General features: G+C 45.7%; 1 protein-coding gene across 1 annotated transcript in view; it reads left to right on the forward strand.

Moving 5' to 3' along the window:
- Positions 1-10,849: 10,849 nt before the first annotated feature.
- TMEM120B (transmembrane protein 120B) overlaps positions 10,850-11,816 on the forward strand; it is a 47,381-nt gene continuing 46,414 nt past the window's right edge. The window contains exon 1 of the mRNA XM_069081828.1: positions 10,850-11,036. Within this exon, the coding sequence (XP_068937929.1) occupies positions 10,968-11,036 (69 nt within the window). The 5' untranslated portion in view covers positions 10,850-10,967. The remainder of the gene's footprint in view (positions 11,037-11,816) is intronic.

The raw sequence follows: 11,816 nt of genomic DNA on the forward strand, positions 1-11,816 counted from the left end.
TCCTTCTCTTTCTCCCCTTCCCTCTATTCCTCCATTTCTCTCCCTCCTTCTCTCTCTCCCTCCTTCTCTTGTTCTCCTCTGTTTCTCATTCTTTGTCACAATGGATGTCTTACTAGGGGACGGATGGGGGGGGGGGGATGTATTTGGAAACGAACCTGATGTAAAAACAAAAATTAGATAGGGCGAGAGACTGATGTGTGATTTCACTGATATAAAGAATTCCCAAATAAGGAAACTCCCGGTACAAATATAGTTCAGTATCTTCTCTGATACTTACAGTCCTGATTTCTTAGATTACTGAGATGTGAAATGTTTTGCCCAGGGTCACATAGTTACATATAAAACCAAAAGATATCCATGGAAATTTGGAAAGGAGGAAAAGCAAGGAAAAGAAAATAGGAAGTATGGCTTTTGTTTGAATCCTGTGGCCAACACCCCCTGGGAGAGCCTTGGAAAGCCTCCCAGGGAGGGGAGACTGAGCTATGTACATTGTAAGGTGGTCAGGGAGCTGAAAGGACCCTTTCTTTCTGGGAAGCAGCCAGTGGATGGTGATGACCTGATACCCCTGGCACCTGAGAGGAACCCTGGCAGGGGATGCCAGGCACAGACTGGATCTGTGAATAATGCATCAGGTGCCTTGACCCAGGGATTTGTAACTCGGTCTGCCAGCCTGCAGATAAGGCCACCACCTGCCCCAGATCTTCCTGGGCAACGGGCAGTGCCAACCTCCTCTGGCCCGGCGCCTGTTCAGGGGCTCACAAGCTGCCACCAGGATCTAGGTAGGGCACCTTGGGGTGGTAGAGCCAGGAGGTGGGGCAGGGGTGGAGTGGGGGTGTGGTGGGGTGAAGGGGGGTGTGTCGGGGGTGGGGTGGGGGTGTGGAGGGGGGTGAGATGTGATCTCAGAAGGAGGGAAACTAAAATGCTTTGACTTCCTCTCAAGGAGCCATGTGGAAGTCACTTGCCATGGGACTGTTTGTCCTAGCAGGCCCTGCAGCCAGGACAGCTGGTCAGGCCCTCCCCGTTGACTGTCCTCCCATATTTGCATGGAGAGCTGCAATGACATCATATGCTGGGCAGTAACAGATACTTGTCATGCTCAGTGCACATGGTGAGACCTCTCAATGCCAGGGCATGACTGAGAAGGGCATGACCTTTAACCCAAGGTGCTCATTCAACAAGCATTTATTCAGAGGTTGGGGGGATCAGATTTTTTGGATATATTGATTGGTTTTGCTGATTCCTTTTACTTAAAAAAATAATTTTCAAATTATTTCACCATTCATTATTATATATTTTATTAATATTTATCATTTAAATGTTTTATTAATATTATTTATTATTTAAATTCTTTGTAAAATTCTTCGTTATATGGTATGGCTCTCTGGGAAGGGGGAGGGAAATCTGGGCAATGAAAAAACAAAACATATCGATAAAAATGTATTTCCAAAACAAACAGGCATTTATTCAGTGAGCTCTGCGCCAGGCACCAAGGATAGAGAGACAGACAAGAAACAGTCTCAGCTCTTGAAGATCTTGCAGTCTAGTGTATCAACCTATTAATCAAGAAACACTTTACAAAATGTTATTTTATTTTTTTAATGAATAATAATTCATTTTCTTAAAAAACCCAAACAAACCCCTTGTGAAGTATACTCAAGCAAAATTAATTCCCTCTCATTGGCAACTTTCAAGAAATAAATCTCTCCCACCCCAGTCCAGCACGTCTCTGTCAGAAAGGAGGTGGCAGTATGGTGAGTCAGGAGTTCTCAGAAATCATGGTTGGCCATTGCAAGCAATAAACATTTATTAAGTACCTACTGTATGCCAGCTACTGTGCTAAATACTCAGGACACAAAGATAAAAACAAAACAATTTCTGCTTCCAAGGAGCCAGAGTTCTCTTGGGAATGCACTACACTTACAGCCCTTCAGCAGAATGGTAGAACTTAATATCTAGAGAGCAAGGTTAATTAGCGTAGGGACAGACTTGGTGTCAACTCTTTCCCCAATTTACCTTGCTTTCCACTCCCACCCTGCAATCCTGCTTTTACTCCGGCAAGACTCATCTCCCTGAGTTCAAATCTGGTGTCAGGCACTTACTAGCTGTATGACCCTGGGCAAGTCACTTCACCCTATGTTCCTCAGTTTCCTCATCTGTAAAATGAGCTGAAGAAGGAAATGGCAAACCACTCCAGTATCTTGGCCAGGAAAACCCAAATGGGGTCACAAAGAGTAAGACACGACTGAAAAACGACTGAGCAACTTGTTTGGTTTGTATGGTTTTGTTTAGTTGTGGCTCTGCCCCAATGAGTTTTAATACTCTGATGGATGTTTTATCTCATCCATCTAGATATTTCTCCAATAATGCAGACTGCAAACCATATACTGCACCCTCTGGCCCACTGGGCCTTGCCATCTACCCTGGTACCACAACTTTTAGAGCAGTGAGAATGGCCATTTACTTGGAAATGATACTGACTTTATATGTATTGTCTCCACCTTTCAAAATGTAAACTCCTTGAGAGCAGGGACTTGTCCAGAACTCTTGTATTTGTATTTGGGCCAAATGGTGTTTCGTAGGTGGTAAATGCTTAAAAGTCTTTTTCATTCATTTATTCAAAAATTATTATGAATTGGGGAGGTTAGGTGGTGCAGTGAATAGAGCACTGCCCTGGAGTCAGGAAGACCTGAGTTCAAATATGGCCTCAGACACTTAACACCTACTAACCATGTGACCTTGGGCAAGTAACTTAACCCCAATTGTCCTGCCTTCCAAAAAAAAGGCAAAAAAAATATTATGAATCCAATATTTTGAAGATGGAGCATTTTTTTTTCTGTTTGGGAATTCCAAATGCATTTTTTTCCCCTGCTGCTCATAAAGGTTAAATGAGTTGCATTTTGCAACTACGCACTAGGCAGGCATGTTAACAGTCACTGTTGGCGCTGTGAATATTGCATTGGCACTACAGTTGCCTACTTTAAAATTATATTATATTTAGACGTTTTATATTTAAAATGACCTCACACAAGATCAGAGGCAGGACTTTGTGGAGTCTTCCTGACTCCCAATTCATTTAATTTATCTTTCTACATCGCACTTCTTACAGTCAGTCTCTAGTCTCATATTATGAATGACCTGCTGAATACCATCACCTCATTCCCAGCGGACATCTCTAAACACAGCACAGTGCAGGGGAATGGAGAATATGGTGGATTTGGAGTCAGAGGACCTAGCTCTAATCTCACCTCTGCTACTTATCAGCTATGAAATCTTGGACAAGTAACTTCCCCTCAGTGGACCTCAGTTTCCTCATCTGTAAAATGAAATGGGGGAAAGACTTGGATTGGATTGTCCTTAAAGTCCCTTCTGTCTTTTTTTTTTTTTGGAGGGGGGAAGGCTGGGCAATTGAGGTTAAGTGACTTGCCCAAGGTCACACAGCTAGTAAGTTAAGCGTCTGAGTCTGGATTTGAACTCAGGTCTTCTTGACTCCAAGGCCTATGCTCTATTCACTGTGCCACCTAGCTGCTCCCCTTCTGGCTTGTAAGAGAAGTTTATTCTGAAAAAAATATGGAGGTCCTAGTGGACCACAAGCTCACTTTGAAACAAGGGTAGACTAAACATCCTCTAAAATCCTTTCAAATTCTAAATCTATGTTCCTATGTCTAAAATAGAACTAATTTTAATTCTCCCCAAACCCATTCCTCCTCCAAATTCCCTATTTTTTGAGGGTACCATCATCCTTCTAGTCACAATAATAATTGCTCTCATTTAAATAGCACTTTAAGGTTTACAAAATACTTTGCAAATATTGACTTATTTGATCCTCACAACAACCCTGTGATGTCATTATTCTCGTTATCCTTATTTTGCAAGTGGGAAAACTGAGGCAGACAGAGGGCATGTGAATTTACCTAGGGTTGCCGAGCTGGCCAATGTCCAGGGCTGGATTTGAACGCAGGGCTTCTAGTTTCAGGCCCGGCACCACTCTATCTGCTACAGCACCTTGCAAACTTGGAGTATTCCGAACTCCTTGTTGTTGTTCAGTCATTTCAGTAATGTCTGACTCTCTGTGACCCCATTTGGGGTTTTCTTGGCAGACACGCTGGAGGGGTTCGCCATTTCTTTCTCTGGTTCATTTTACAGATAAGGAAACTGAGGTAAACAGGGCGAAGTGACTTGCCCAGGGTCACCGAGCTGGGAAGTGACTCCTTGATGCTTAACTCTCTCTCAATCTATATCCCATCAGCTGTCCGAGGTTGTTGATCCCATCTCCACATTTCTTGAGTGCATCCTATGCCCTTTCCATCCCCGTGGAAACCTTTTCCATTTTGCTGGTCTCTTGTAATAGCTTCCTAATTGGTCTCTTTGTTTCCACTACCAATGGGATATTTCAAAAACACAGAGCTGCGATGCAATGATCCATGACAGTTCCAAAGGACCCAAGATGAAAAACACATCTACTGCCACAGAGAGAACTGATGAATGGAGTGTAGACTGAAGCAGACTGTTTTCACTTTATGTTTCTTACCTTTATTTATTTTATTTTTACAACATGGTTAATACAGAAATATATTTTGCATGGCTTCATATGCATAATTGATACCATACTGCTTGCCTTCTCACTAGGTAGGGGAATTGGTGAGAAGAAGGGAGAGAATTTGGAACTCAAAAAAATATTTTTTTAAGCCAATGTTAAAAATAAAGAAAAAGAAAATAAATCCAACCATTTTACCTTCCTACTTAAAATTTTTCAGTGGTTCCCTATTCACTAGGATAAATATAAACTCCTTAACCTGACATTTGGGCACCACAGTGCACAGAAGGCTGGACTTGGAGTCAAGAAGACACATCTTCCTGAGTTAAAATCTGGCCCCAAACGCTTACTAGCTGTGTGACCCTGGGCAAGTCACTTCCCCCTGTCTGCCTAAGTTTCCTTATTTATAACATGAGCTGGAGAAGGAAACAGCAAACCATTCCAGTGTCTTTGCCAAGAAAAACCCAAATGGGGTCACAAAGAGTCAGACATGGCTGAACACCAAACCCGACATTCCTAGTCTCTCCTGTCTTATTTCACAATACTTCTCTCCATGTACTCTCTGTTCCAGGCTAATCGGTGTACTAGATGCTGCACATACATGCCATTCTATTTCCTATCTCAGTGCCTTTGCTCTGGCTGAGTCCCATGCCAAGAATGTACTCCTCACCTCTGCCCCTTGGAATCTGTGATAGCTCAGATGTCACTTCCATGGAGTGTTTTCCTGATTTCCCCAATTATCAACACTTACTCCCCTCTAGAGATGTTGCAAAGGTGAAATCCAGAGGCCTTGGCAATGGCTTGGATGTATATGCTGGGGGGTGGTGAGAGATAGTAAGGAGTTCAGAAAGACCCCTTGATTGGGAGCCTGAAGGCCCAGGAGGATGGTGCTGCCCTCTACGGTAACAGGGAAGGTGGTGGGGGGGAGGGTTTAAGGTAAAAAAAAAAAATGAACTCACTTTAGAACACTGAGTTTAGGATGACTATGGGGCAGCCAGTTCAAGATGTCAAATAGGTCATTAGAGACATGAGACTGGACATTGGGAGAGTGATTAGCTAGACAAGTAGATCTGAGGGTCATTTTCATAGAGATGACTTTTGAAACCATAGAGCTGATAAGATCACCAAGTGATATTGCAGAGGAAGAAAAGAAGAGGGACCATGGGCAGAGCCTTGGGGGACCCCCACAGTTCATTTTTAAAATTTAATTAAAAAAAAACTGAACATTAATTTTTTAGAGTTCCAAATTATCTCCCTCTCTCCAGCCCCCAATTGTACATGTGAAGTCATGTAAAACATATTTCCATATTAGCTATGTTGCAAAAAAAAGCAAAAAAGTGAAAAAAATATATGCTTGATGAACCCCCAGAGTGAGCAGGATGAAGATCAAGCAAGAGAAACAGAGAAGGATTGGTCAGAGAGGCAGAAGGTGAACCAGGAAAGAACAGCTATTAAGAAGACGGTGACTGATATTGTCAAAGGCTGCAGAGAGGTCAAGAGGGACGAGGACACAGAAAAGGCCATTAGATTTGTCAATTTAGAGGTCGGTAACTTTGGAGAGACCAGTTTCAGATGAATGATGAGGCCAGAAGGGATCTCGAAGGATTTAGAGAGGGTGAGAAGAAGTTATAGAGCCTATTGTTGGTCTTCTCAAGGAGTTCATCACAAAATTAGAAAAGATATAGGATGATAACTACTGGGGAAGGATGGAGCAAGTGAGGGCCTTTTGGAGGATATGAAAACATGGCCATGTTTATAGGTACTAGGAAAAGAACCAGTAGACAGGAAGCGATGGAAGATTAATGAGAGAGGAAGTAGAGTGAGAAATGCGCTGGAGAAGAGGGGATGGAATGAGATCATTCAGAGTCCTTCTATATCTAGATATGACTGGGGGCATCTCCAGTCATCCTGATTCATATCTGGCCAGTGGACCCAGGTGGCTCCGGGGAGAAAGTGAGGCTGATGACTTTGCACAGCCCTGCCTCATGTGCAAGTCACAGCATCACCTTCCTGATATCATGGTCCTCTTCGAGAGCAAAGGACAAGCAATAATGACAACAACAATCTAGATGTGAACTTGGTGGGACTACTGCTATGTAGGAACTAAGCTGTTTTGAATCTGCTCCCCCCCAGAAAGTGAGGTGGCATGGGTTAGAGTATGCCCCCGAAGGAATGGAGGAAATAACTGTACATTTGCTTTTCTCCAGCTTTGAAGTCACTAGTCCTTTCTAAAAGTTAACTGATATCAAGTGATTAAATAGCATTGGGTTGCTAGTTTCTAGTTCCCTAACAATGGTGGTGATGAGAGGAAGCACAACTAGTTGGGGCTCAAGTCCATGGCAGTAGAGAAGAAATACCCTAATTCCTTGGGGTTATCCCCCTAAAACCCTGAGGGAGACATATACTGGGAGAGAAGATCAGAACATAGACATTATACATGGACAGGATGGTGATGTAAAAGTAATGATAGAAATAAGCGACTTAAAAGATCAAAAGTGTGGGGTGGCTAGGTGGCACAGTGAATAGAGCACTGGTCCTGGAGTCAGGAGGACCTGAGTTCAAATACAGCCTCAGACACTTAACACAAAAACTAGCTCCTACAGTTAGTACTGTCGGGGGAGAAGAGCGGCTTTGGCCATTGCGATATGGGTGTACTTCAGTCACTATCTATCCCTGGAACTTACCAAGAAAAGATTACTCATCTAGGAAATTGTTTGAAGAAGTAAAGTCTCTAGATCTTTCATGCAATTTATTGGTTTGTCTAGAGGGAATTGAATACTTAACATTATTAGAAGATCTCAATCCTCACTAACAGAAGTATTTTGACTTCATCAATTAACTGAATTAAAAGATGTGGATTTGCAACTGAATCCTGTAGCTAAGAATGAGCCTGATTATCGTCTTTTTCTTGTCTATATATAAGACTTAGGTGGGAAAGGCAATATTCATCAAAGACTTAATTTTTTCTCTAAATGGTTATATTGTGCAAAAATTGAATCATAATGTTTTACTTTTCATATGAAGGTGATGGTACTAATAAATTCAGATCTCTTTTTCAGTTGTGATAATGAATTTACTTTTAACTCCATATTTGGACCATTTTATTCATCTGTTTCTTTGTGTCATGGATATGTAAAGAATGAACATCTGACTGAACTATGTGGAGATTGGTCCCATGACCTTGGTCTTGATTTGGTAGTAATAAAACTCACTTTTTGAATTATTTAGCAAAAGTAAAAAAAAAAAACCCTGGGCAAGTCACTTAACCCCAATTGCCCTTCAAAAAGCAAAAACATAAAAAATAAAAGATAAAAAGTGACTTTTACAACAAAAAGATATAGTGACTTTTGAAAACTTTTGGGGCAGCAGGTGGCAAAGTTGATAGAGCACCAGTCCTCAAGTCAGGAGGACCTGACTTCAAATCTGACCTTAGACACGTACTAGCTGTGTGACCCTGGACAAGTCACTTAACCCTGCTTGCCTCAGTTTCCTTATCTGTAAAATGAGCTGGAGAAGGAAATGACAAACAGCTCCAGTATCTTGGCCAAGAAAACCCCAGATGGAATTATGGAGAGTCGGATATGATTGAAATGACTAAATAAGAACACCTTCTAAGGAGATCAAATGAGATAATATTTGTAAAGCACTTGGCCCAGTGTCTGGCACACAGTAGGTGCTTTATAAATGCTTTTTTTTTTTTCTTTTCTTTTTCCTGGCTCCCCACTCCCCAAGTAGTCCTTCCATGGTAATGACTGGCCTTACTTTATCTCTCTGACCTTTCAGTAGGTTGTTGTTTGTTGTTTGCCTTTCGTTCTTGAAGAGAACCACAGCATCAGGAAGGTGATGCCATGAATTACAAGTGAATTGGATTTAAGTGAGGCAGGGCTGTGCAAAGTCACCAGTCTCACTTTCTCCTCAGGAGCCATCTGGGTCCAGTGGTCAGATATAGATCAGGATAAATGGAGATGGCCTCTGACCTTTCAGTAAAGGGGGGGGGGAAGGCAGAGGAGAAAAGTATTAGTGTTTAGAGATCATAAGCAAGGAGGCAGCTTGGTTTGGGAGATAAAAGGCTGAAGATCTTGTTGGCTTTTAGGATTATAGGATTTAGACTCAATTGACTGTATGATCTTAAGTAAGTCCCTTACCTCCTCTGGTCTTTCATTTTCCCATCTGTAAAATTATCGGATTGGTCTTTGGTGATCCATCACTTCCTTCTCCCTTCTAACATTCCACAATTCATTTATTACCTCTAAGAATATAATCACTTCAACCAGATGCTACCAGAACATTCAGGAGGCAGGAACAGTGAAAGAGAGAATCACCTTCTTGGGTAGATAGGTATATACAAGACATATAACAAAGAAGAACAAGATAATATTGGATGGGAAGGAAATATCACCATCCTCATTATTAGCTAGCACGTACATAGAGTTTTAAGGTTCACAAAGCACTTTACATGACTTTTCATCTGTTCCTCACAACAACCCTTGGAGGTGGGTGCTATTACTATCCATTTTTCAGATGAGGAAACTGAGGCACTGAGAAGTTAAGTGGTGTGCCCAGAATCAAACACCTAGTCAGTGAGGAAAGAGCAACTGAGGGGACAAGGAAGGGCCTACAGAAAGTGGTGCTTGAGCTAAGCCTTAAAGGAGTTAGGGGATTTTCAGGAGGCAGAGATGAGAATGAGGCATGAGAGACAGAGAAAAAGGGGATGCCGCTCGGTATGACTAGACTGTAGAGTTCCCTGAGGCTAGTAACATGTTAAGGAGACAGGAGAAGTAAGAAGGAGCCAGGTTGTAGAGAACTTTTTTTTTTTGCTTTCTGGAGGGCACTTGGGGTTAAGTGACTTGCCCAATATCACACGGCTGTAGAGACCTTTAAAGGCAGCTAGGTGACCCAATGGATAGAATAAGTGCGGATCCTGGAGTCAAGAAGCCCAGTTCAAATCCAGCCTTGGACACTTATTTGCTGTGTGACCCTGGGGAAGTTGTCTAAATGCTGCTTCAGTTTCCTCACCTGTTAAATGGGGCTAAGAAGACCACCTACTTTCCAGGGTTGCTGTGAGGATAAAATGAGATAACATCTGTAAAGTGCTTTGCAAAACTTAAAATGCTTTTTAAGTGTTAGCTGTTATTATATTAAAATGCTTATGTAGTGGGGGGCAGAGGAATTTGTACGTATACATACACACACGATATTTGGCCCTAGAATTAGGCAGCCAGTCCTAGTAAATAAGAGATCTGGTCTTGGCGCCACCAAGACCTGGGTTGAAGTTCAGTCTGATGCATATTGGCTGTGTGACCCTGGGCAAGTCACTTGATCTCTGAGTGCTCCAGCCAACTTTCTAGTACTCTTAAATTGCAGAGAAGGTTCTGCCCTGCCCTGCTGTAAGTTTCCTTATCTGGTAACCCCCTCTAGTCATGCGAACTGCTACCGCTGAACATCCAATCCCTGGGCGCCAGTCCCATCCCAGAGGTAATAGGGAGCCACAGGGGTTTGAGTGCCTGTGGAAGGGTGACCAGCTGGTCTCCAAGCAGCTCAGGATCATGACCCAGTGTGAATGCGCGTCTGGGGCAGGGTGCAGGAGGGAGTGACGGAAGCATGTTTCCCTGGGAGCTGGGTTGGACAGTTTCATCTCTAAAACCTCATGCGTGACTCCACCTCTGGGTGACCTCTAAGGTGCTTTCCAGCTTTGAAATTCTAAAGAAATGTGGGCAGGAGGTTACCCGGAACCTCCGTGCACAGGAGTGAAACCAGCAGCTGCCATGCCGATACCCCCCGCCCCCCGCATGAGTAACCCCAGGGCCGGGGAAAAGCGAGCAGGGCCTGCGCCCCCTCCCTCTCCCAGGACAAAGAGGTCTCGCGCTGGGGTGCGGAGGCGCTTTTCACAAAGGCTCCAGAGTCCGCTCAAACAGCCGCCCGGGGGTGGGGGGGAGGAGGGTGCCAGGGACCGTAGCCCCCAGCTTGCCTTCCTCGGGTAGGTCTCGGGCTCGTGACCTTGGCGGGCTCTGCCAGTCAAGGTGGGGGAGGGGCTGGACCTGGGGCTCAGACTGCAGCCTGGAGCACTGCTGGCGGAAAGAACTTGGCCCTGCCTGGCGAGGGGCAGCGCATGCCAGCGGAGAAGGAGGGTATCGGTGTCAGCGCCCGCGCCTCCCTCGTCCTAAGTGCTCCGGCTTTTAGAGGAAGGAGACCTGGACGAGCGGGGTCACGGGGCATGCGCGTGCGTACCAGCCCCACGCTGCCCCAGGCTGCGCGGGAGGGCGGGGCGTTGTGGGCGTGACGTCACAGGAGGGCGGGGCTCCGGGCGGCGCAGGAACAGCTGGTGCCGGACGAGGGCGTGGGCGGGAGGAGCTCGCGCGGGGTGCGCGGGGTGTGCGGCGGAGAGGGGGGCTCGAGCTGCAGCAGGGGCCGCCGCCGCCGCCCGCCTTGCACCATGTTCGCGCAGCTCGAGCGATGCGAACGCGAGTGGCACGAGCTGGAGGAGGAATTCCAGGAATTGCAGGTGGGGCCCGGGGGGGTTCAGGGCGCGCACGGCTGTCCCACCTCCCACATGCCCCTTCCCTTTCCCGGAGCTTGCATTCCAGCCCCCTCCCCGCCCCCACCCCAGGTCCTGCCCGGAGCCGGGCCTGGGTCTGTCCCGGGGCAGGCGGTGGGGAGCCCCGTGCCCTCTGTGCTCGCCGGCGCACGCCTGGGCCCCTCCCCTTGTGGTTCGTTTTCTCCGAGACCCTCTGGCCACTAAGGGGCTGGGGGGAACGCACCCGTGGATCCCTGGCAGGCGGAGCCCATTCCCTGCCACCAGCCTCTACTCTCGTCTGCGCCCTCTCTCTGTCTGTCTCTCTCTGTCCTCTCACTTTCTTCTCTCTCTGTCTCTTTCTCTGTCTCTCTCTATCTCCATCTCTCCTCTTCTCTCTCTCTCCCTCTCCTCTCTCCCTCTCTCTCTCTCTCCTCTTCTCTCTCTCTCTCTCTCTTTTTCTCTCCCTTTCTCTCTACCTCTGTGTCTCTCTCTGTCTCTCTCTCCTCTCTCTCCCCCCTCTCTGTCTCTTTCTCTCTCGCTGTCTCCATCTCTCCTCTCCTCTCTCTCTCCCTCTCTCTCTCTCTCCTTCTCTCCTCTCTCTCTCTCTCCTTCTCTCCTCTCTCTCTCTCTCCCTCTCCCTCCCTCGCTCTCTCCCCCTCCCCCTCTCTCTCCTCTCTCCCCTCTCTCTCCTCTCTTCCCTCTCTCTCCTCTCTCTCTGTCTCTCTCTCCTCTCTCTCCCCCTTCTCTGTCTCTTTCTCTGTCTCTCGC

The sequence above is a fragment of the Petaurus breviceps genome, unplaced genomic scaffold, assembly GCF_028583685.1.
Source record: "Petaurus breviceps papuanus isolate PSGF00001 unplaced genomic scaffold, PetGlider_PUasm1.0 99, whole genome shotgun sequence".
NCBI classification, from domain to species: Eukaryota; Metazoa; Chordata; class Mammalia; order Diprotodontia; family Petauridae; genus Petaurus; species Petaurus breviceps.